This window comes from Alexandromys fortis, unplaced genomic scaffold, assembly GCF_014885135.2.
Source record: "Alexandromys fortis isolate MF-2015 unplaced genomic scaffold, M_Fortis_MF-2015_v1.1 scaffold_303, whole genome shotgun sequence".
Taxonomy (NCBI): domain Eukaryota; kingdom Metazoa; phylum Chordata; class Mammalia; order Rodentia; family Cricetidae; genus Alexandromys; species Alexandromys fortis.
In genome coordinates this window covers 703,084-729,086 of record NW_026068181.1, presented here as the reverse complement: position 1 = coordinate 729,086, position 26,003 = coordinate 703,084, and the positions used below count along the sequence as shown (strand labels likewise).

Sequence of the window (26,003 nt, the reverse complement as noted above, 5' to 3'; positions counted from 1 at the left end):
GGCAGAGCTGACATAGGGGAACTGAATTCCTCTGATGGTACTACCCCAGATACCAATGTGCTAGCATCCCATTGGCTGGTAGTTATTTAGTTTCTCTTTCTCAGTTTCAGCCCTTAGTGTCTTAACTTTTATTTCTCTTCTGACTCAGCAGAGATCAGACTTAGGGACCTAGTCCTCAGGACACTGTGGCCTCCATTTGCTCCTCTCCACAGATTCAGGATCTCCAGGTTGGTGTCTGAAGGCCTGAGAGCAAATCTAGAGGGCAGAATTTGGAAGAAAACACTCTTTGTTCTGGTGAGTTTAATTTGAAACTGATAAGGGCCAGGAAAGAAGAAATGCTGGCTCCTTGCTGAGTGCTGGGTTAGAGGGCAGAGGGAGGTGTGGCCTTGACAAAGAAAAATTTCAAATTGCACAGTTGGAGTAAAGTCAGAGTGGTGTCTGAATGTGGACTTGTAGGTCTTGCTGTGTAGTAGTGTATTTACTGATGGTTCTATATCGGTACCTTTGCTTCTGTCTCTGTAATTAGAAGTCCCAATCTTTCTGGAGCCTCTCATACATTTACTTGAACTGTTTAAAGCCTCAAGTCTGTAGAGAATTGCTAATGATACTTAAAGGTCATTACCCTTGCATGCCTTTCCCTTGGTCCATGCCTAAATAAAATTCAGACTAGTAATTCCTGCTACAGAGAAAGACGATGCAGAAAAATCAAAACTTCAAGGCATTTCTTCGGATCCAAAAGATAATGTCTTTAAAAAAAAAAAGAAGAAGAAGAAGAAAGGAAGGAAGAGAAGAACAAAAAAAGAAAGAAAGAAAGAAAGAAAGAGAGAGAGAGAGAGAGAGAGAGAAAGAAAGAAAGAAAGAAAGAAAGAAAGAAAGAAAGAAAGAAAGAAAGAAAGAAAGAAAGAAAGAAAGCCCCAAATGGTGTTCTTGGGTTGGCAGGCACTTTCCAGTTTGCACTAGGCGCAGGATTCGATTCCAAGAGACAGAGGAGGTGACAGGGAATAAAGAGACTGTGTGTGAGAACACTGGAATCCCACACTTACTGAAGTCACAACCTTTCTTTTCATTTGGGACACGGTACCCGTATATAGCCCAGGCTAACCTGATCTAACAGACCTGTGCCACCCTCCCTAGACACTGGGATTACAGGTGAACACTGCAGCCCCAGGACATTTCTGCCTTTCCGGAACAGCACAAGCTCCTGACTGATTTTAATGCTATAAAGAGAAAGATGTCTGCTGATAGGAAGAACCTGAGATCTGCAAAAGAACAGGGAGCAGGGAATCCCAGCTCCAACCAAGCTAATGTAGACACCAGAGGACACGGGCCAGGTCTCCTGTGTCCAGGTTGTCTTAGAGAACTGTCAAGAGCCCATCCTCTTTCCCTTAGCTCTCCCCTGCTCTTCATCAGTTGTGGACCCCTCCTGCCTGATCTTAGGCATCGACTCTCTTTACTGCTCTATGATATGAGATATTACAATTCACACATTAGAGTTCTCCAGGTTTTAAACTTGCCAGCATATAGTGAATACACATTAGGTTGTTCCAGATAATGCTACTTTGTAAATGAGTCCTGGGACAACTTCTTTGCCCAGCCTATTTGGAAAAAGAACCATTTTTCATATGACTTCAGTACTTTGAAGTTTCATCATAAAAAAAAATGCTTTTTCTTGCAACTTGATAGGCCATGGCTGGTTGACATCCATGGGAGGCCTGCCCTTTGCTGAACATAATGGGAGGAGGAGTTGATGGGAAGGTGGAAGGGAAGAGCTTTGGAGTTGGACTAGGAGGAGAGGAGGGAGGGGAAACTGTGGTCAGGATGTAAACATAATTAAAAATTAATAAATAAAAAACATGTTTTACGTGTTTCTCTAGGGGTCAGCCATGATAAGCTAAGAATGGACAGGTCACCCAAAAGTTCTTTACTTCCAACCACTATCACCTGCCAGAGTAGAACTCTGGTCATCCATTAATTGAAATAAGAGGCCTGAGTCTCAGTAGTTTACCCTAAAAGCAATGCCTGGTTGCAGGAGGAAACACAAGCTGAGATTACCCAACCACCACCCAAGAACAGATCATTCAAAGCTGTAGATAGGATTACCTGCCAGCACACATTCACAAAGACAACTCTAGACAAATGTCATCCAATCAGAAGTCCTGAACCTATGAGACCCCTCACCCCCACCTTATTACTATAAAAACCCAATTCTAATTGAGCTCGGGGCTCTCCGTTTATTCTAATACGTCGGACATGGAGAGAGATCAAGTTGGCAAACTTTATTAAAATTAAGGTTCATTGCTTTTACATATGGGACTCTTGGTTTCCTTGTTGGCTTTTGTGGGGACTTTGCGGATTTGGGCATAACATTACAGAGCACAAATTCACCAGGAAAAGACTGCAGACTCAACTTAAATTATAATTACTTGGATTTATTAATTACTCCTAGTAGGACAACCACAGCCTAAAGGACAAATCAAAGGCTTGTCACACATGAACTGGAGGAGGGGTGTTTTAAGGTGGGCAGCCAATGATCTCATTTGTGTGGAATGTGTAGCTGAGTGAGAAACTGCTGGTACTCCCTCAGCTGTGAGGAGCTCTCTCACACAGCAGTAAAATGGGTTCCTGAAGCCAGAGGAAGCAGTTACTTATCTCATAGCACTTTTACAATTTGGGGGAGGGTAGCAAGGAGGAGAGTAGCCAGGAGCTTCTCTTTTAGGAATATAGAATGGATGTCTACACAGAATGAAGTTTTCCTTATTTATCACATACCCCAGCCACAAAACAAACACTCTGTCTGTAGTCACATTGTTTGAACTGAACAAACCTAGTTTTTTTTATTAGTATCTTTTTTTTAAAAAAAAAAAGATAAATTTTGCTGGAATGGGGGAGCATTTGAAGGATGATACAGCAACCTACTGCAATGGAAACGTCCTAAAATATATTAAATAAACATATTAATATATTTAAAAATATATTAAAATATATTAATAAATTCTAATGAGGTCTCCTACTAATGGAGGATGTGAAGTCCCAAAGGGCAATTGCTTGTCATCAAACAAGGCTTTCAATGGTTGGACTTTATTGCATTCAATAGAGTTGTTGGACATAGTGGAATTTAATTTGTATTTTAATAAGTAAAGTTTGCCTGAAATTTAGAAAGCAAACGATTCCCACCAACAGTCAGCCTCACTTACCAGGCAACAGTGGCATACATCTTTAATCAGAGTAACCACACTAGTTTGCCATAAAAACCAGGCAGTAGTTGTGCTTGCCTGTAAACCCAGAATTAAAGAGGATTATAAAACAGGAGGTGATAGCTCAGACTCAGGCTCATACTGAGATCTCTGGAGGCAGGATCACCAATTAGGGCTGAGGGAGAGGTAAGAGCCAGTCACTGGCTGTTTTGCTTTTCTGATCTTCGAATTGGACCTCAGTATCTCTCTCTGAGTTTTTATTAATCATGCTTTATAAGACAAAACGGTTGCCCTCTAGAAAAGGACAGTGGACTCTCCGTGCCTAGGAGCACACCCACAGAATTCACCAAACATGAAGAAGTTGAGCTGGTGCCAACAAGGAGCCTTCACCTCTACATTCTAGTCTCTCTGGTGAATGAAGGTCCTCTGTAGGCTACCAAAAGAAATGCAAACACCAACCAAGCCACAAAACTTTCACTACAGTCTGTCCTGCCTGTGAGATATGCTAGTGCAATGGTGGCACAGAACTGGTGGCAGTAGCCAACCAAGGTCGGATTTGACAAAAGGCTGCACCAAGGGAATGAACCAATACTAGACATTGCATTGGTAACCAAGAACCAGAGGCTAGGTTTCGAAGAGACCTACGGTAAAAACCAAACACTGTTGGTCTATAAAGAAAAAAGGGAAAACAAAACAAGTAAACTAAGTTTCATTTTGTTTTGAGTTGTATATTTGTGGGCCTGCCTATGTGTATACACATTTGAAAGGATAGTTGGGATAGTCACAGCTGGTGGATTCCTTGAAGCTGGAGTCACAGGTAGCAGTAACCTGCTTCATGTGGGTGCCAGGAAGTCAACTAGGGTCTTCTACAGAGTAATAAGCACTCTTAGACAATAAGAAAAATCGTTGCTTATGTGCATCAGGAGATGGGCTGTGTACACTCCACATCAGCACCAGGCTCTGTGGTAAGAGACTGGTAAGCAGAGGATCAAAGGCTCACACTGACTGGTGTTGACGAAGTACAGTTGGGGGAGAAGTGAGTAGTTTGATGCTTGTAACACTGAAGATGTGATTTTGTCCTGGGAAAGAAAAGAAAGGAAAGAAGGTTGGTTACATGAGAATGATGGAACAAAACACGATCTTCCTGGTCTTCAGTGGAAGGAAATAACAATCCTGCATCTTAAATTGGTCATTTTGGATGAAATATAGCAGAGAACTTGAAAGGATGACAGCATTCTGCTTTGCCATGTCATTGAACTTTTCTCCGTATTTCTCTCCTTTGTACTTTTCCCTTATCATCGAGGGCATTCATTGATCTCTTCACAGTTCAGTACTGATTTTCCCTTTCTCACTTGTCCCCCTTCTCATTATCCCAGTCACTCAGGTACCTGAGCAGAAGTGTCAGGAGTACAGAGAGACAGACTCAGCATCACAGCAACAATGGCCTCATCAGTCCTGGGGATGGTCAAGGAGGAGGTGACCTGTCCTATCTGTCTGGACCTCATGGTGGAGCCTGTGAATGCAGATTGTGGTCACAGCTTCTGCCGAGCCTGCATCACACTGAACTATGAGTCCAACAAACACAGAGAAGGGGAGGGCATCTGCCCTGTGTGCAGAGATAGTTACCTGTTTGGGAATCTGAGGCCTAACTGGCATATGACTAACATAGTGGAGCGGCTCAAGGAGTTCAAGTCCAGCCCAGAGAAGGAGCAGAAGGTGAATGTCTGTGCAAAGCATGGAGAGAAACTCCAGCTCTTCTGTGAGAAGGACATGGTGGCCATCTGCTGGCTTTGTGAGAGATCTCAGGATCACCGTGGTCACCAAACAGCTCTCATTGAAGAGGTGGTCAAAGAGTATGAGGTACGAAATGGGAGGGTGTGGGACACAGAGCAGGACACAGTAACAGATGGGAATTCTCCACTTTGTGTAGACTTTTTTCAATGTTCATGTCAGGTTCATTCATACGATTTAATTCAGTCTCGTAACTCTCAACAGTGCGGCTAGTAAATGAATGGCATACGGCAGTGAGGAGAGTGTCTGTGTGTCCTGTGTAGTGTTACATGACTCAATTCCAGAATTCTGATTGCTGATGAATTTGAGGGTATGGAGGTCTACAGAGGAGTTCCAGGACAGCCAGGGCTACATAATAAGATTCAGGTTCAAAAAAAATTGGAGAGCCAGTTGTGGGACTTATGATGCGTGTATATATTATAGGAAAGACCAGGGGAGCTAAAAAAGTTTCCTCAGTTTTCTGATGCCAAAATCAAAGTGACAGGTGTGTACTTGGTGGGATGATTGACTGAGAGAGATTTCTGTGTCTGTCTGTATGGGGCTTGTGTGTGTAAATACAAGAATGGATTGAGCTGAAGATGAAGATTTACCTACTTTATGTGCATAAATCATGGCACAAGATATTAAAAAGAGAACAGTCTTAGACCTCCGGACCTTCCAGAAGGGTTTCTTGGCCTTTGGCTAAAAGCAGCTGTCCTACTAAGCACACAGCTTGACTCTGCTGCAATTCCTCTCCCACAGGGGAAGCTCCAGGTGGCTCAGCAAAAACTGATGTCAGACAGGAAAGAATTAGAGAACTGGAAAGATGACCTTCAAAAGGAGAGAACTACCTGGGAGGCAAGTGGGGACCCTACCTACTAAGGGAGTTAGCCTGACGCATGGGAGGGATTTGGGAAAGAAGCTCCCTGGCTCTTCAATTCCTAGAGGCTGATGGGGACAAGAGGCCTTGATTAGTCCTCTCTGCCTATTCCCTTGGAGCTGGGGCTGCACAGAGAATGCATCAGAGCTGAGCCTGGCTGTGTGAGGAGCTGACATCATGATGCGGGCCTGGTGAGAATGGCACTGAGTCCTGGGACTCGCTCCTGTGGTGCTTCCTAAAACTGTGATCATTGGGAAGATGCTTTGGAACTGTGGAACTGTTATGGTTCTGTTCCTGGAGTTTGCTTCTCTCAGGGGTTCAGAGGTAGGATCAGGAGTAAACAGGCAGGAATAGGAGTCGGGGACAGCTGTGTGAAAACTGAGCCACAGCCTTGTATCCCAATTTGCCTTGAATGACCTTGCCTACTCAAGCTCATTTTCCATAACTCCTTATCAGAACAGTGGATTTCTGTCTCTCAGTCCCATTAGGACAGTCTGAATAACTCTCGGTTTTGTTATCCCTGAAGAACCAAATACAGAGTGAGGTAGAAAATGTTCAGAAAGAGTTTAAAGGACTGCGGGAATTCCTGGACTCCATGGAGAAGAATGAGGTGGAGAAGCTGATAAAAGAGAAGGAAGACATCCTAGACATCCTGAAAGATTCTGAAACTGAGCTGGAGAAGCAGTGGGAGTCAGTGAGAGACCTTATCTCAGATCTGGAGCATCAGTTTGTGTGCTCAACCATAGAGATGCTGCAGGTAAGACTGCAGGTCCAGCATCTGAGAGTCAGGACACCTGGAAGCCATTTCCCTCCCTCTGTGCTGTTGTGATCTCCCCGGGGAGGCCAGTAGGGCTCTCTGGGCTCTCCCAGAACTCTTTCCTGCATCAATCTCAGAGACTGGGAAGTTATTGCTCACATGGAATGCTAAAGGAAATTGCATGTTTTAGTTTTTAAATACAGTACAGTAGCAGAACCTTGAGAGATCTGTTGCATCATAGGTAGTTACTATCCGACTGCAATGTGAGCATGCGTGAAAGATATTCAACTGTAATTTGTCATTTCATCTGAATTTGATAATTGGAGAGTTTCACCCCCACTGCCTCTGATTCAGTGATGTGGCCAGAGGGAGGGGAGTTTTCACCCAAGATCTCAGAGAGTGTTTCTTCCATTGTTTTCTTTGCAGAGATGAAAGGTGTCTTCTCTATCTTTACAAGTATAATCTTTGTATTATATTTTATCACTATTGCATTTTTAAACACTTTAAACCTAAGGCATATTCTGGTAATGAATATCTCTGTAGGAATTCGTTTCTTTCATCTCTGTTGTGAATTTTATAGATCTTAGTAGTTCTGGTAACTTATCATACACATTTAATTTATTGGTTTCCATTGTATTGATTTAATTTTTATTGCTATCTCTCATTTATAACCTATATTAAATAGAATTAGACATATCTGGCTAAACTAAGCTAGTTAACGTAGGTAGTAACTGCAGCCAACATACTCTACAAGAATCATCACACAGAAACTGTATTAATTACAGCACATGGTCAACAGCTTAAGCTTCTTATTAACTAACTCTTACATCTTAAATTAACCAATTCCTATTGCGTTCTATTTTACCACAAGGTTCGTGTCTTACCAGTATGGTTCCAGGGTGGCTGTTCTTTTGGCAGCTACATGGCATCTCCCTGACTCTACCTTTCTTTCTCCTCTATCTCTGCTTAGAATTCCTGCCTTGCCCTATTCTGCACTGCCATAGATCCAAAGCAGTTTCTTTTTTAACCAATGGTAATAAAACATATTCACATAATAGAGAGGGGAATCCAACATCAGAAAGAGAAAAAAGAGACCAAGAGATACGGTTAATTGGATGTAAGGATCAGACAATCTTCTTCATTCCGAACACATTAAATTGTGCCTAAATGACTAAAATAATGTAGAAATCAGCTTCTCAGACACGTTAGTTTTAAGTTAAGTGATGAAGGGCTAATATGGAGCATAAATGGTGTCATTGTCCACGTGTTTAGTTGTATGCACAGTAAATCCTATGTAAACTTTCAAATGATAATTTATTCATCTTTGTTCTCCAAAGTCTTATAGTACAAGACAGAAAATAGTCTATTAATTTACATATAAGTCAGGTACAGAGCCATGCATCGTGTGCATATCATGACTTAGAGAACTGTGGGTAACAGGCCTTAATTCTCTTTTGACTTTGTCTCTGTACCCAGTGAGCCTGTGACCAGGATTTACAAGAACATTCAGTACATGCTATTAACTATGTTTTTTCCCCCTAGGGTGTTAATTGCATTTTAACAAGGTATGTTTGGGCTGACAGGGATGAACAGTCCTATTGTCTGTTGAGAATGATTTAGTATTCAGCTGAAATGTATGCCTCATAGGTTTGGAGGAATTTAGACAAATGTTATACTGAAGTTCCAATAAGAAGGAGGAGGAGGTGGGAAAAGGCAGCCTCTTACTGTTTTGTAACTATTGGGGACAGATTTGATTCTTTTTTGGGGATCTGTGTAAGGGGAGTCACAGAGTCAGGCTCAGCAGTGGTAAGAGGCAAATGGAGCCACAGGATCTTTCAGACTCCCTGTGGTTCCATCATTCTGTCTGTGCTCTGTGCTTATGTCTGGCTCTGTCTGCAGCTCACAGGTACTTGATTCACAGATTTATCCTAGATAGGGTATGTGTTCCTTGTCTGCAGGGTTCACAGAATTGTAAACTGGGAAAAATTCCTGTGGATCTGTGTATTTCTCATGGGGATAGAAAACTGAGCACAACTTCTTCGTGTGAACCACACACTTCAAAAGACTGGAAAGCTGTGCCCTTGTGTGTAAAGAGGCACAACCAGACTGTCGGCAGCAAACATAAGATCTTGTGTCCAAAACCTGATCTCCAAAATACCACCAAGAGACAAAATTGATGGAAAAGAAAAAGGGGAGAGGGTATGGTGGCCAGGCAAAAAGAGAAGGGCTTGGATAATTCCAAACCTGCACTCATAGCTACAAACCCAAGCCCTCCAAAATAAAATAGTTACACAATTGGGGTTGGCTCAAGCCATAAGAACTTGAAGTATTGATTTTCAGCATGAGGACATCTACTTTTGTTTGTCCCTTTCTGATTGTCGTTGCCCTGTGGGGTCAGGTGTTGCTGGGTTCTGATTGGCTTCTCCCTATGGCTAGGACTGAGGTCAGGCTCCAAGGTCAGGCAACAACTAAGGACAGGTAAGGGGCAGACACAACTTACTGAGTGACTGGGACTGCCTTGTACTGAGGTCTGGATATTCAGTATCAGCATTAGTTTGATATTTCAGTCTTCTTTTCAAAAACTGTCATCTCTTAAAAAGGAACCTGAAAAGGGAGAAGCTGGCCAAGAGTGTCCAGATTTACGAAAGTGTTTGAAGTCCTGGCTTTCTACAGTGGGTTCTCCACACTCATGACTCTATTACCCAGGAGCAGCTTCTGTACCCTGACTTTAGTTGGTCCTGGAAAACAGAAATTTACTTATTTATCTATTCTTTTATTTTTTCTTTGTTATTTGTGTCTCACTGTCTGTTTGCTTTTGTTGATCTGTTTGGCTGTTGTTGTTGTTGTTTTTCTGGCAGGGTTTCTATGTGTAGCCTTAACGGACATGGACTCACTCTATAGACAAGACTAGCATTGATGTCAGAGATCTACCTGCCTCTGCATCCCGAGTAAAGGGATTAAAGGCTTCTGACTCCATTCCGAGCCCACATAAGATTTTTTTAGTCGCCTAAGTTTGATTTGTTTTAAAATCCGAAAATTCTTCATTTCTTAAGAGCCTAGGAGGGAAAAATACAAACTCAGGGATCAAGTTTTTGGTTGTACAAGTAAGGAGCTCAGCTCCAGAGAAGTAAGGTTTTCCCAACATCACATAGGAATTAAGCGGAACAGGTCATGAGTGTGTATCTCACATCTGCAGAGTTAGTATCTACCTGCTCTCTCCCTGTTCAGAATTCTCAGGAGAGCTCCAGGACCACTATGGTTAGAATGATAGGTAGTGACAGGGAGTCCATGGTGGTCAGAGGTCACACTGTCTGAGATGTGGAATTCAATCTTTTGTCCCTAGGAGTCAGAATTTAAAACTGAAACAGCCCCAAATGGCCCCTAGAAAGGAGAGAAAGATCTTCCAAGCTCCGGATCTGAAGGGCAGACTGCAAGTGTTTCAAGGTGAGAGCAACTACATTCTGTGGTTAACTGGGAGACTCTAGGGGTGGCTGGGGCTGTACTCTCTGGATAGAGAGTGATGTCTCTGATCATGGGTAGAAGATCAGATAGTGTGTCCCAGTGATGTCATCGTATATAATGGACAGCATCATTCATCCCGTCCCATGTCACTGTTTCCAGACCTTCCCCCACTCTGCAGAGCACATTGACTTTAATGTTCTGATTCCCTTGCTTGCATTTAATGCTGTGCATTTTCATCATTTCAGAGCTCCTGGATGCCGAGCACCACTGGGGTAAGGAGAAATCCCACCATCAGCCTCTCTCATCTTAATGTCTTTATCAGAGTTTATTTCTCTACAAATACTTACGTTTTATGTTACTGTTCCCAGTATGCACAGCATCTGCCTCTCTTTGACTTTAAACATGGCTCTACCAAATTCCCTCTCACTTTCTTCTCAGGCCTCTCTACTTAAATCACAAATAAGGCAGTACACTGTTTCTCATGTGACTCTTAATTTATGTTTTATTTTTCTGCAGTTCACGTGATCCTGCGTCAACTCAACATTAAAAACATTGTCATTAATGTGGACAAAAGACAAATATCACATACAAGTGGTCATGGAAGAAATTTGCAAGTTTCTGAGTCCTATGATTTAGGTGTCCTGGGGTTTCCAGCTCTGCGCTCAGGGAAACATTACTGGGAAGTAGACGTGTCTAGATGTGATGCCTGGCTCCTGGGAATAAATGATGGAATATGTGCTAAACCCCAGCTTCCTTCAATGAATCAACAAGGCATCAAAGTCAAATATAAATCTTATCTTAACCAACATGTAAATTATCAGCCCAAATATGGCTACTGGGTTATAGGGATGATGAACAAGTCTGTATATAATGCCTTTGATGAATGTTCTGTAACCCACAAGGCCAGTGTCTTGCTCCTCTCTCTGACTCATCCTCCCACTCGTGTTGGAGTTTTCCTGGATTGTGAAGCTTGCACTCTCTCATTTTATGATGTTTCCAACCGTGGAGCACTCATCTATAGATTCTGTAAACCGAACTTCCCTAATGCGGTTTATCCATATTTTAATCCTATGGGTTGTTCAGAGCCATTGACAGTCTGTGGGCCGCCCTCCTAAGCCCTTCCCCATATCTGCACAGTGTCACAGGTCTGATGAATCTCATATGTTGAAGCTCTGTGGGATCATTTTAACGTTTTTTTCTGTCTTTGCTTACAGGGACCCATCAAACTGCCTTGGCCTAGCTGCCTAGAGAGGCATGAGTCATAGGTTTTTCATGTTAGAGTCCGTGGCTCCTGGGGTACACTGTGCCTTCCTATACCCAAGAGATAAATGCACTCATTCAGGAATGAAACATTCAGGCTATATTGCATTCTCTGTTTGTTCCCCCTAATAGTCATGGAAGCATGGAAATTTGACAGGACAATAGGTATTAGGCATTAATCTTGAGTACCCTGTGTAACCTGTAAACCTGAAAAGCAAATTGCATTGATCCTGGCAATTGCCACTATGATCTGTTTCTGATAAAGGTATAAAAGTCTGATTGCTCTCAATAAAATTGTGACAGCCTTTATCTTGCTGTGGTCCCTCAATCTGAGACTGTTTCCATTCCCTGCAGCCATATCAGATGACCTTGCGCTAGTAAGTGAGCACTAGCACTCCCTTTGGTCTTTCTATTTTAATAACCTTCCCTTCTCAATGCAAACCAGTATGGATTCTTTTCATTGATCCAATTGCTTGTCTGTTTACAAGAAAATAATAGTTCATCATTTCCCAAATTCCCAAAGACAATGTCTCTTCCTCATGAGATGTGGTAAGACCACAGCTAACATGCACTTCCTGTTTTGTGGTGCCACAGATGGAAGCCAGGGCCTTGTGCATGCTGAGGAGGTGCTCTGCTACTGAGCCACTTGTCTCAGCTCTGCCAAGTCTCCACAACCCCAGTCCTCTGTCACTGACAAAAGATGACAGAAAGTCATGATATGTGATGTACTTCTGTATATGTCTTGCTCTTATTGCTAATGAATGGAGATGATTTGGCTTATGGCAGGGCAGAATGTAGCCAGAATAGACCATATATATTTGGAGAGAGAGAGAGAGAGAGAGAGAGAGAGAGAGAGAGAGAGAGAGAGAGAGAGAGAGAGAAGGTGAAATCAGAGAGATGCCATGGAGCTGGCAAAGGAAAGAGAAGCCCTGAACCTTACCCGGTAAACCATAGCCTCATGGTGATACACAGATTAATAGAAATGGATTAATTTAAGATGTAAGAGTTAGTTAATATGAAGTCTGAGCTAAAAGACCGAGTAATGTTATAATTACTATAACTTCTGCGTGATTATTCTGGTCGGGGCAGCCAGGAACAAACAAGCAGCTTCCAACTACAAAGTTCCTATCCAGCTCTTCTATTAGTTTTGAAAATTACATGTAGGTGTTTCCTTTTAGCCTAGGAATGAGCCCTTAGGTGTAGGTCAATTTAACCACAATGCCGTGCTTCATCAAAACCTAAGAAGAAAATACCTATAATAATAAACACAAATGCTGTGGAACAATGGTTTTACCCTGTAAAGATTTGTTTCTTATACTTGTTTAATTAATGTTGATTGGCCAGTGGCAAGGCAGGAAGTAGAGGAAGGGCAACAAGAATGCTGGGAAGAGGGAAGTACAGTCTGCTGTCGTGACCCAGCCTCAGGGGAAGCAAAATGTGACTGCCTTGCCAAAAAACGGTACCAAGCCACGTGGGTAACTCAGATAAGAATTATGGGCTAATGTAAGTTATAAAAATTAGGTAATAAGAAGCCTGAGCTACCTTACTATACCTGGATGGAGGTGGGTGGTCCTTGGACTTCCCACAGGGCCGGGAACCCTGATTGCTCTTTGGGCTGACGAGGGAGGGGGACTTGANGAAGAGACAGAAATCTTTAATTAATTAATAAAGAAATAAATAAATTAAAAAAAGCCTGAGCTAATGGGCCAATCAGTTTATGACTAATGTAGACCTCTGTGTGATTCTTTGGGACTAAATGGCTTAAGGACCAAGTGGGACAAAAAACTTCAGTCAAGACACTAAGACTGTGTTCAGAGTACCTGGGTTCTAATCCTGCCACTCCACATAGAAGTGTAACCCTGAATAGCAACCTCAAAAGCCTATGCTTTATGGGATTTTTGTTTTTGTTTGTTTTTTCTTATTATTTGTTGTTTTTAATTTTTTCTATAGAGAGTACATACATACTATAAGTCAGTGTGAGAAAATAAATCTGCATGTGTTAGAAGGCTCTGATGGTAAAAGCATCATCCTCCAAGCCCAGTGACCTGAGTTCCATCACTTAACCCACATGGTAGAAGGAGGCAGCCAACTCCGACCTACAGATTATCCTCTGTGTTGACACATATGTAGTACACACAGGCCTAGACACATTCACAAATCTAAAATGAGTTATGTAAGTGTTTTAAAAGGAAGTTCAATGCGTACAAAGCATCCAGTGAACACTGCATAGATGGTTGTTCTGATAATTACAGAGTTTATGTTCTGATTCCATCCAAAAGTCGGGAGAACATTTCTCATTCCTGATGTCAAATTTACTCTAATATGCTGTAGATATCTATGACTATAACTTGGTTTTCACATTTATTTTGGACAGGATAATTGTAGTGGTGCTACATTTGTTTCTTATCAAATATGTAAATCCTATGATTTCCATTTTGCAGTGAATGATGGAGATGCCAGTGATGCTGTAAACTTCCTTTGTGCTGTGTTGTGAAATGTGAGCAATAGAATGCTTCTAGGAACTTACAGCATGTCCATGGTATTCAACATGGAGTCTGGTTGTCTCCTTCTCACTGTGACTGTAATAAAGGATTGTTGAGACTGAGTACCAGAGCCCGAAATAATGGTTTTGATGCAGTCCCAGCACTCAGGAGGCAGAGACAGAAGGTTGCTGTGCATCTGAGCCAAGCTCAGTTAATGAGTCAGTCCATGCTGCATTTTGTCTCACCTTTAAAGAGGAATGTTCCAGGTTCTGGATGAGGTAGTTGGTTCAAGGGGACATGTTGGAGAATTGGTGAGCAAAAGGAGTTTATTTGGAGTCAGATTGCCATAGAGAGAGGGACAGAAGAGGGGGGGAGAGAGGAGAGAGGAAGAGAGAGAGAGAGAGAGAGAGAGAGAGAGAGAGAGAGAAGACCCACCATGGTGAGTGCTCCCTGGAGAGCTCAGGGCCCACTACCAAAGAAGACTGAATGAAGAGATCTCTGGAGAGCATCAGGGTCCCCGTGGCTGAAGAACAAGACTCAGACTTTGTAGGATGGAGGGGTTGGTTCACAGCAGGCGCCTGCAGCCAGGCTCTCTAATTTCCAGGCAGGAGGCAGGACAGACATGTGACACAACATAGGAAGCCCTGTCATGAGAACTCACTTAGGTTAGTGTGCCACCAGCAAGGCAGCTCCTGGGGACTCATTTTGAGTGGAGCTCCATCGGGTCTCTATGTGTGACAGCAGAGAGGCAGTTACAGGGCAGCATGTAGATCAGAGGTTCTAGCACTACATGTTGGCAGAGTATACATCAGCCACTCAAACATCACCATGCTTTGTGTGAAGAATTACAAAACCTGTATTGTAATTCAGCAGTGGTGGGGCATGCCTTTAATCCCAGCACTAGAGAGAGGAGTTTGGTGGATCTCGGTGATTTCAAGGCCAGCCTGGCCTACAAGTGCTAGTTCCAGAACAGGCTCCACACCTACGGAGAAACTCTGTCTTGAAAAAACAAAACAAACACAAAAAAAACCCAGATGATTTTATTTAAATATTAAATTATGAGTTCATTCAAGAAAAAATATTCTATCTTCGTGTATTTACAATGGCCTTTTTGGTTCATATTTCTTCCATAATTGTGTTTCATGGGAAAGCCGTTCCTGTGTTGAAATAAATGTCAGCGTGTATTGACACAGTTAGACTCACACACATTGCCGTACTGCTCAGCAGCATGGTCAGTGCTGTGCTCTCCTGGCCGCCTTCATTCTTGTCAATGAGGTTCGAGGCTGGTGGCAGACCTGACCACAAAGTCAAATCTTTGCACAAAGACTGGAGTGGAATTGTGTCTCAGAAAGTTCATGAAGAGCTAGATAGCTGTCTGAGGATTTTATGGTTTTTATTACCAAGAAGGCCTTAGGAAGAAACAGAAAAGTACTGGATCAAATCTATAAAAGACAAAGATGGTGGCTCATCCCTATAACACCTGCACTTGCTAGATTGAGGAAGGAGTACTGCCAGCGGCTGGAGACCACGCTGAACACGAGCGAACTCCAGCCCAGTCTGAGATGTGAAATAAAACTTTTCCTCCAAACCAAGACCAAACAAAAAGTTGTAAAGAATTTTCTATAATCATTAACAATTTAGAAGAATCAGATTATAATGTTGATTGACAGCCATTGTGTCCACACAAGAACAGAAGTTCAGTCTCTTGACTTCATCAAGATGTGGAGTTAGGGCTTGGGGTTTAGCTCAGGGATGGAACACTGGCCCAGCATTCACAAGGCCCTGAATTCAATCCCTGAAGTGCAAAGACCAAACTAAAACAACAGCAAAAGTCCAGGGGCTCAGCACTAGGGTGGGTGAGGGAGTTAAATCTCAGCTAGAAGTCAGGCTGGGATGCACTGTAAGAACCTGACTCTAAAAATAAGAATAGAAAGAGGAGGAGGCAACAGGTATGTTAATAAAACTCAGACTACGCTGTCATATCCTGCTGTCGCTGTATATGTCATAATTTAGTAGATCTGAGAATACAAGGAACACATGAGATAGGTGTGCAAAAGTGGGGTGAGACTGAAAATGGAGATGGCTCATTTCCCTGATACAGCATTTCATTTTTAGATAATTCTCATGTATCTCAGGCTGTCTTGATATCAAAGTCCCCTATTATGAGAATGGTCTCTAAGCTCCTGATCTTCCTGCTGCCAGCTCCAAAGCAGTGGAATCCTGTAACATGAAGGGGCCTGCAACGTGTGGGTTACTGGGTATCTGGCCCGCCCAGTACCCCACAGAAAACAATCCGCATAGAAAACCACAGAGAGTTTGCATTAGGTTATAAACAGATTGGCCCATTAGCTCAGGCTACTTATTAGCTCTTGTAGCTTATATTGACCCATTGTTCTTATCTATGATAGCGACATGGCTCAGTACCTTTCTCAGCTGGGTAGATTACATCTTGCTTCTCGGAGGTCTGGACAGGAATAGGAGCAATGGGCTTCCTCCTTCCCAGAATGCTCCTGTTCTCATCGCCCTGCCTCTACCACATGTCTGGTTGACCCGCCTATACTTCCTGCCCGGCCATCAGCGTTTAATTAAAACATGATTGACAGAATACAGACAATTCTCCTGCACCAGAATCCTGTGGTGGTTTGAATAAGAATGGCCTCGATAGGTTCATATCTTTGAATACTCAATTTCCAGTTATTAGGTCTGTTTGGGACAAACTGGAAGGTGTGGCACTATTGGAGTACATGTGACATGCGTGTGAGTTCTGAGATTTCAATACATTCTGGGCATTTCAGTGTCTCTCTGTCTCTGGCTCAGGTTTGTGTCTCAAGTGTGACCTCTCACCTACTGCCCCAGCACCATGCCTTCCTGCCTGCTGCCATGATCCACATTATGGTGGCCATGATGTCTAATCCTTTGAAACTGCAAGCCCCAAATCATGCACTGTCCTTATAAGGTGCCTCAGTTGTGGCGTTTGTCACAGAAACAGAAGAGTGACTAAGACAGACACATGCACGTGTGAGCACACCTGGGTGTGCACAGTGCTCAAGATCCACCCCAGGACTCCACCCTGCTAGGCATGCACTGTGCCAACACAATGCATCCCCAAGTCTACACACGTTCAGCTTCTAAATTCAGGGGATGCTGAGGCAATAGCAACTGTCTCTAATAGAAATTCTAACTCAGAGGAGACCTGCAGAGAAATTCTGGAGAGAGATTCCTAGAAGGGATGTAATGAATGCATGAGATCAGCACTGGGTAGAGGCCCTGCTCTGGGCAGCAACAGAACACCTAATCTGCAGGACACCCCTGGGCAGCTGGAGAGCCCCTGCAGCTTGCTAGTCTCACTGCTGTGAGTGTGGGAAGTGTCTCTGCAGGGCTCTGCATGGGGCTCCTCCCATCCTGTCCCTGCTGGGTGGGAATCTTGATTGTGAGCAGCTGCTTTGAACTGCAGCTTCCTCCCTGTTCTCATCCTGTATGTGCCCAAGTCCAGCTCCAGAGGACACTGCAGTTCCCTGTCCCTCACCTTGAATTTCCTGCCCTTAGGGCCACTCCTGCAACACAAAGCAAAACCCAGCCAGGAGCTTAGGTGCAAAAGGAGTCCTTGGGAAGGGCTTTCTATCCATCAGGAGCAGCTTTTGCAAAGGTAGCTCTATAGCTCTGAGAGATGTCCCAAGTTCCTGGAAAGTAGAGCACACCCAGGGAGAGTGTCTCCCTCTGGTGGTCAAACCTCAGATACCGATATGGTGGCTCCCCTTTGGTTGGTTGGTCCTTTGATTCTCTCTCAGTTTCAGCACTCTAGGTCTTAACTTTGATCAGGCTTAGTGATCAAACAGGTCCTTGGGACATTTACTCTGGCTCCTCTTGCTCCTCTCCACACATTCAGGCTCTCTTACTTTTTTCTGAAGGTGTGAGAGCAGTTTTAAAGGGCAGAAATTGAGAAATTTAGAAGAAAACTGTGTCTTTGCTCTGGTGAGTTTGATTTCCAACTGAGAAGGTGCTGGGAAAGATGGACTGCTGGCTTCCTGCTGGGGGCACTAGGAAGGAGGGTTCAGGTGGAGGCGTGGCCTGAAGAAAGACAGGTGTCAAGATCCAGAGAGCTCAATGCTTTTCTACAGATGGAGTTCCTTCAATTCTCTCCTAATGTTAATTTTGGGCTACAAGAATCTCCTGTTGAAAGACTAACACTATTGTCTGTCCATGTCCTCCACCCCCACCTCATTAAAGAATGATGTTTGAAAAGAGTTTAAGGTTTCTTTATAACAATGTATTTACCCATGATTCTATGAGTTCAATCCCTTTGCTTCTGTCTCTGTGATTAGAAGTCCCAATCTTTCTGTAGCCTCTGATACATTTACTGGTACTATAGAAACAGCCATAGGTCTGTAGAGAGTTGCTAATGTTACTTAAAAGTGATTAATCATATCTTCCTGCCTTCCCCTTGTTCCATGTGTGCCATGAAGGAAGAAAACTTAAATAAAATTTGTACCTGGCAATGCTGAAGCATGCATGGGGAGCCCATATATGGTGGTCCTGTTGAACTTGTCCATATTGGGTTTCATGTCTAAGCTGATGAGGACTGGTGATTCTCCTTTTCAAGAAGGAACCATATCTCATTAGGATGGTTGTGAGCCACCATGTGGTACCTGGGAATTGAACTCAAGGTCATTTGGAAGAGCAGGCAGTGTTCTTAACCTCTGAGCTGTCCTAAATGAAATTCAGTCTGAACTACTAATGCCAGCTACAAAGAAAGATGATGGAGAAAGTTCCAAAGACCAGGGCCTGCCTGGGGACACAATAAGATCCGGTCTAAAGGAAAGAAAAAAACACTCAGAGACTCTAGCATATTGGACAGTTTGTGGGTAAGGGTGGGGCCTGGGGGACACATTCAAATGCACTTCAGACCCCAATTCTTAAGTAAGAAAAAGGAAATTGGATGAAGAGGCAAGAGAGAGAGAGGGAGAGAGAGAGAGAGAGAGAGAGAGAGAGAGAGAGAGAGAGAGAGAGAGAGAGAGAGAGAGAGAGATGTGAACATGGTAAGACAGCCCTTTCTAGAAGTGACAACTTTTCTATTTCTTTGGGACATCCTTATACAACCCAGGCAAATCTTATGTAACTGCCCTGTTCCACCCTCCCCAAACACTGGGGTTCCAAGTGAACATTGCAGTCCCAGGACTTTTCTACCTCTCATGAACAGCACAAGTTCCTGATTAATTTTAATGCTATAAAAACTGAAAGATATCTCCTGTTATGAAGACCTTGAGAGCCACGAAAGGACAGAGAGTGGGCAATCCCAGCTTCACCCGAGCTAATGTAGACACCAGAGGACTCAGGGCAGGCCTTCTGTGTCCAGGCTGACTTGGAGGATTGTCATGAGCCCATCCTCTTTCCCTTTGCTCTCCTGCTATTAATAAGCTCTGAACCCCAATACCTGTACTGTAGTGTGTTTATCTCATGAATAAATACATGTCACAGGGCAGTAATATCTGTGGATTGAAAAAGGATGAGACTTCCTTAAGCTGTATAATTTTTTAGTTTTATTGAGCGCTACATTTTTCTCTGCCCCCCACTACCTCTCTTCTCCCGTTCAACTTTCTCCCAAGGTCCCCAGTCTCCCTATTTATTCAGGGTATCTTGTCTTTTTCTACTTTCCATGTAGATTAGATCTATGTATGTCTCTCTTAGGGTCCTCACTGTTGTCTAGGTTCACTGGGATTGTGATTTGTGGGCTGGTTTTCTTGTCTTTATATTTAAAAACCACTTATAAGTGAGTACATGTGATAATTGTCTTTCTGTATCTGGGTTACCTCACTCAAAATGATGTTTTCTAGTTCCATCTATTTTCCTGCAAAATTCAAGATGTCCTTATTTTTTTCTGCTGTGTAGTACTCCTTTGTGTAAATGTACCACACTTTCCTTGTCCATTCTTTGGTCGAAGGGCATTTAGGTTGCTTCCAGTTTCTGGTTTTGACAAACAATGCTGCTATGAACATAGTTGAGCATATGTCTTTGTGGCATGATTGAGAATCCTTTGGATATATACCTATAAGTGGTATTAATGGGTCTTGAGGAAGGTTTTTCCTAAATTGCTGAGAAATCACCACACTGACATCCAAAGGTGTTGTACCAGCCTGCATTCCCACTAGCAATGCAGAAGTGTTCCCTTTTCCCCACAACCTCTTCAGCATAAGGTGTCATCAGTGTTTTTGATCTTGGCCATTCTTATAGGTGTAAGATGTAATCTCAGAGTTCTTTTGATCTGCATTTCTCTGATGACTCAGGATCTTGAGCATTTCCTTAAGTGTCTTTCAGCCATTTTAGATTCCTCTCTTGAGAGTTCTCTGTTTAGATCTCTGCTCCATTTTTATTGGATTATTTGTTTTTGGTGACCAATTTCTTGAGTTCTTTGTATATTTTAAAGATCAGACCTCTGTGTGATGTAGGGTTAGTGAAGATCTTTTCCTATTCTGTTGGCAGTCATTTTGTCTTTTTGACCATGTCCTTTGCTCTACATAAATTTTTAGTTTCAAGAGGTCCCATTTATTACTTGTTTCTCTCAGTGTCTGTGCTGCTGGAGTTATATGTAGGAAAGGTTCTCCTGTAAGTGCACATCCCACTTTCTCTTCTATAAGATTCAGTGTGGCTGGCTTTATGTTGAGGTCTTTGATCCATTTGGACTTGAGTTTTGTGCATGAGTCTATTTTCATTCCTTTACATGTTGATATCCAGTTATGCCAGCATCATTTGTTAAATATGCTTTATTTTTTCCATTTGATATTTGCTTCTTTGTCAAAAATGAGGTGTTCGAAGGTGTGTGGAGTAATTTAGTTTCCATTGTTGGTGATGTTAATTTGTGTGTTTTTCCCTTCTTTGGGATTTGCTGCTAGGAGATCATCAATTGTATGTTTTTCTTGGTGTAGCCAGGTTCCTTGTGTTAGCGTTTTCCTTTTAGTGTTCTGTATAGGGCTGAATTTATGGCTAGGTATTGGTTAAATCTGCTTCTGTCATGGAATATCTTATTTTGTCCTTCTATGGTGACTGAAAGTTTTGCTGGGTATAGTAGTCTGGGCTGGCATCCTTGGTCTCTTAATGTCTGCATTACACTTGACTAGGACCTTCTGTCTTTCATTGTCTCCAATGAGAAGTCAGGTGTAATTCTGATATCTCTACCTTTATATGTTACTTGGCCTTTTTCCTTTGCATCTCTCAATATTCTTCTTTACTTTGTATGTTTAGTGTTTTGATTATTATGTGGTGAGAGGATTTTTTTGATCCAGTCTATCTGGTGTTCTATAAGGTTCTTGTATCTGCTTCATAGGCATATGTTTTTTTTAGGTTAGGAAATTTTCCTCCTATGATTTTGTTAAATATATTTCCTGTGCTTTTGAGTTGAACTTCTCCTTCTTCTATACCTATTATTCTTAGATTAGCCTTTTCATGTGTCCCATATTTCCTGGATATTTTAGGTTAAACTTTGTTAGTGTTTTCTTTACCTGATGAGTCTATTTCCTCTATGTATCTTCAGCACCTGCGATTCTCTCTTCTGTCTCTTGTATTCTGATGTTCATGCTGGCTTTTGTGGTTCCTGATAGTTTTCTGCTTCTATAATTCTCTCAGCTTTTGTTTTCTTTATTATCTCTATTTCAGTTTTCAAGTGTTTAATAGCTTCTTTCATTTTTTGGTTTCTTTTTCTTGTTTTTTTAAAGGGATTTGCTGATGTCTTCCAATTTTTGTTTGTCTTTTCCTCCATTTCTTTGAGGGAATTTCTCATTTCCTCTTTAAGAGTTTCAAATATCTCCTGAAGTTATTTTTTAAGTCATTTTCTTATGCTTATTCTGTATTTGGTTGTTCAAGTCTTGCTGTTGTAGGGTCTTTAGTTTTTACTATTGTTATGTTGTGCTTTGTGGTGTTGCATGTGTTCTTACCTTTTCTACTCTTCTTTTCCTCTAATAGGTGTGGTTGGGGCTGTCTGAAATTCTGTTGAATAATCTTCTAGGTGCCAGTGAATCTGAAGCTCAGATGTTTGTTCCTCGTGGTACAGTCAGTGCCACAGTTCTAGTTACCCAATTGGTCACCCCATGTTCATTGAGATTGCTCAGTGCTCCTGGGCTTTGCTCCTTGGAGTTTGCTGTCTCAGGCCTACTTTGGCCTAGGTTATTGGCTTTGCTCTGTTTCTGTAAATCCTGGTCTGGATCCACTACTGAAGAGGTCCCTGGCTTGGATTTGGTCCTGCAAAGGTCTCTGGCTCTGGTCTACTCCATCAGAGTTCCCATCTGGGTGTACCCAGACCAACAGAGGATCTGGCTCAGGCTTACTCTCTCAGAAGTCCTAGACTCATGCTCAGACCCACAGAGGTTTCTGGTTCATGCCTATTCCTTTTGATGTACCAGACCAACACCCGGACCCACAGAGGTCCTGGCTCAAACCTACTTGCTCTGAGGTCCTAGACTCACACCCAGACCCACAAGGGTCCTGGCTTAGGTCTACTCCCTTGAAGGTCCCAGATTCACATCTGGACTCACAGTGATCTCTGGCTCTGGCTTACTCACCCAGTGACTGCTCCCCTGTATCTGTTCCTGTGGAGTTCCCTGTCTCTGGTCTATGCTGGCCCAGATCACTGGCTCAGTCCTGGTCTGCTAATCAAGCTGTATAATTTTGATGAACAAAAATAATGTTTTCTAGCTAGGCCCATTGTTTCTCACAAGATCAATAAGTCACACTTAGATCACAGCTAAGATATGAGATTTAGGATCCAGGATGTAATTAAATCCTTTAACTAGAGCAGGTGCCTTGCTAATGACCTTGAAACTATTCCCAGGAAAAGCAGTCTGGCTGACAAGGATATAGTGAGCTATCTAGCTAGGTTGCAAATACAATAAAGCCCAATTATTGCTAGCTGGAAAATGCTTAAGTCCTTGTACCTATTCATGACCTCAATTAGTGAAAATATATTCTGAATAGTAAAATGATACAGAAATAACTTGAATCTGTAACCCCTGATGAGGGCTGCAGGTGTTTGTAGATAATTACAGGTAACACATGGGACAAAATGTACATTTGAAGATTTTAGTGCTATCATGCTGCAGCATCTTGGAGAATACTGACTGGAGCTAATAGTAAAACAATTTGAGGAGTATAGGGATTAGCTCTTCTTTGAAGTTCTGGTAGAATTCTGTGCTAAAATCATCAGGCCCTGGACTTTTTTTCGTTGGGAAGTTTTTGATGACTGCTTCTATTTCTTTGTAGGTTATAGGTATGTTTTAGTTGTTCACCTGGTCTTAATTTAATTTTGGTATGTGGTACCTACCCAGAAAATTGTTCATTTCTTTTCTATTTTCCTATTCTTGGGATTTTTTTTTGTAGTATGACCTAATGATTCTCTGGATTTCCTCAATCCCTGTTGTTATGTCTCACCTTTCACTTCTGATATTGTTAATTTGGATGTTCTTTCTCTGCCTTTTGATTAGTTTGGATAAGGGTTTATCTATCTTGTTGATTTTCTCAAAGAACAAGCTCTTTATTTCATTGATTCTTTGTACTGTTTTGTTTCTGTTTTATTGATTTCTGCCCTCACTTTGATTATTTCTTGTCATCTACTCCTCTTGGGTGAATTCGTTTCTATTTGTTCTAGAGGTTTAGGGTGTCCTATTAAGTCACTAGTGTGAGCTTTCTCCACCTTCTTTTAATAGGCACTCAGTGCTGTGAATTTTCCTCTTAGCACTGCTTTCATAGTGTCCCATAGGTTTGAGTATGTTGTACCTTCATTTTGACTGAATTTTAGGAATACTTTAAGCTCTGTCTATTTCTTCTTTGACCAAGAGGTGATTTAATTGAACACTATTCAGTTTCCATGAGTTTGTAGGTTCTCTGCAAATAGTGTTGTTGAATTCTAGCTTCAATTCATGGTGATACGATAAGATACAGGGGGTTACTTCAATTGTTTTTGTTTCTATTGAGGTTGCTTTGTTACCAAGAGTGGGGTCAGCTTTATAGAAGGTTCCATGAGGTGCTGAGAAGAAGGCATAATCTTTTGTGTTTGGTGGAAAATTCTATAGAAGTCTGTTAAGTCTATTTGAGTAATGATATATGTTCTCTTTATTTTTCTGTTAAGTTCCTGTCTGTTTGACTTGTCCATTGAAGAGATTGGGGTGTTGAAGCTTTGCACTATTAGTGTGTGAGGTTTAATGTGTCACTTCATTCCAGAGATGCGGGGATGGTTCATAATACAAAAATCTATCTATGTAATCAACTATGTAAATAAATTGAAAGAAAAAAAACTTGTGATCATCTCATTAGATGTTGAAAAAGAATTCAACAAAATCCAACATCCCTTCATGATAAAAGTCTTAGAGAGAGCAGGGATACAAAGAATGTATGTAAACATAATAAAAGCTATATACAGCAAGCTGACAGACAACATCAAATTAAATGGAGAGAAACTCCCAGCGATCCCACAGAAATCAGGAACAAGACAAGGCTGTCCTCGCTCTCCATATCTATTCAAAATAGCTCTTGAAGTTCTGGCTAGAACAATAAGACAATAAAAGAAATCAAGGGGATACAAATTGGAAAATAGGAAGTCAAACTTTGTTATTTGCAAATGATACAATAGTATACCTAAGTGAGCCCAAGAATTCTACCACACACTAATAGTGCAAGGCTTCAACACCCCACTCTCTTCAATGGACAGGTCAAACAGACAGGAACTTAACAGATAAATAAGAGAACTAACAGATGTGATAGTAAAGCTAAGTGAGCCCAAGAATTTTACCAGAAAACTTCTATAGCTAATAAACATCTTCAGTAATTTGGCAGAATACAAAATCAACTCAAAAAAATCAGTAGCCCTTCTATATACAAATGATAAAGAAGCTGAAAAAGAAATCAAAAAAAACATCACCATTCACAATAGCCACAAATAACATAAAATATCATGGGGTAACACTAACCAAACAAGTGAAAGACCTGTTGGACAAGAACTTTAAGTCTCTGAAGAAAGAAATTGAAGAAGATATCAGAGAATGGAAAAATCTCCCATGCTCTTGGATAGGTAGAATCAGAAGAATAAATATGACATTTCTACCAAAAGCAATCTACAGATTGAATGCAATCCCCATCAAAATCCCAACACAATTCTTCACAGACCTCAAAAGAACAACACTCTCCATCATGTGGAGAAACAAAAAACCCAGGATAGCCAAAACAATTCTGTATAATAAAGGAACTTCTGGAGGCTTTACCATTCCTGACATCAAACTCTATAAAGAACTACAGTATTGAAAACACATTGCTATTGGCATAAAATCAGGCAGGTTGACCAATGGAATCAAATTGAAGACCCAGATCTTAATCCATACACCTTTGAACACCTGATTTTAACAAAGAAGCTAAAATTATACAATGGAAAAAAGACACCATCTTCAACAAATGGTATTCATATCAGTGGATGTCAGCACATAAAAGAATGCAAATAGCTATCCCTATGCACAAAATTCAACTCTGAATGGATTAAAGACCTCAATATAAATCCGAACACAGTGAACCTGATAAAAGAGAAAGTGGGAAGTAGCCTTCAATGCATGGGCACAGGAGACCACTTCCCAAGTATAACTGCAGAAGCACAGACACGGAGAATAACAATATATAAATGGGACCTCCTGAAACTGAAAAGCTACTGTTTTCTCAACAAAACAAAAAGCCAGCATACTGAATGGGAAAAGGTCTTCACCAATCCCACATCAGACAAAGGGCTAATCTCCAAAATATATAAAGAACTTAAGAAATTAGACATCAACATATCAAATAATTAATTTTTTAAAAATGGGGTACAAATCTAAACAGAGAACTCTCAACAGAAAATTGCAAATAGCTGAAAGACACTTAAGGAAATGTTCAACATCCTTAGCCATCAGGGAAATGCAAATCAAAAGAGCTCTGAGTTACCATGTTACATCTCTCAGAATGGCTATGATCAAAAACAAAAATAATAGCTTATGGTGGAAAGGATACAGACTAAGGGGAAGCACTCCTTCATTGCTTGATGGAGTTCAGCAAATCACATTTTGTTTAGGGTTGTGTCCCCCTGAGGCCAAGAAAAAAAGATAAAAACATCCAGATGTGCTCCCCCCCCCCTTTGTTCTCTGTGCTCCTGGTGTTCGCTTGACCTCTGGTTGTGTGAGTTTCCCTTTTTTTCATTT

The 26,003-nt window shown here is 41.8% G+C and overlaps 4 protein-coding genes across 5 annotated transcripts in view; all 4 read left to right on the top strand.

Moving 5' to 3' along the window:
* Nucleotides 1-26,003, top strand: part of LOC126492678 (tripartite motif-containing protein 30A-like) — a 102,393-nt gene that overhangs the window by 26,112 nt on the left and 50,278 nt on the right. The window lies entirely within an intron of this gene.
* Nucleotides 131-26,003, top strand: part of LOC126492637 (tripartite motif-containing protein 30A-like) — a 399,822-nt gene continuing 373,949 nt past the window's right edge. For both annotated transcript variants that reach the window (XM_050129176.1, XM_050129173.1), the window contains exon 1: nucleotides 131-227. The gene's annotated coding sequence lies outside the window, so the exon portion shown is untranslated. The remainder of the gene's footprint in view (nucleotides 228-26,003) is intronic.
* Nucleotides 149-11,614, top strand: LOC126492638 (tripartite motif-containing protein 30A-like). Its single transcript, XM_050129178.1, has 8 exons — nucleotides 149-294; nucleotides 4,571-5,054; nucleotides 5,727-5,822; nucleotides 6,371-6,601; nucleotides 8,144-8,166; nucleotides 9,945-10,045; nucleotides 10,309-10,335; nucleotides 10,580-11,614. The coding sequence occupies exons 2-8, from the start codon at nucleotides 4,635-4,637 to the stop codon at nucleotides 11,176-11,178; spliced, it is 1,497 nt and encodes a 498-aa protein (XP_049985135.1). The 5' UTR covers nucleotides 149-294; nucleotides 4,571-4,634; the 3' UTR covers nucleotides 11,179-11,614.
* The window catches only part of LOC126492642 (tripartite motif-containing protein 30A-like), a 361,486-nt gene continuing 335,676 nt past the window's right edge, over nucleotides 194-26,003 (top strand). The window contains exon 1 of the mRNA XM_050129185.1: nucleotides 194-294. The gene's annotated coding sequence lies outside the window, so the exon portion shown is untranslated. The remainder of the gene's footprint in view (nucleotides 295-26,003) is intronic.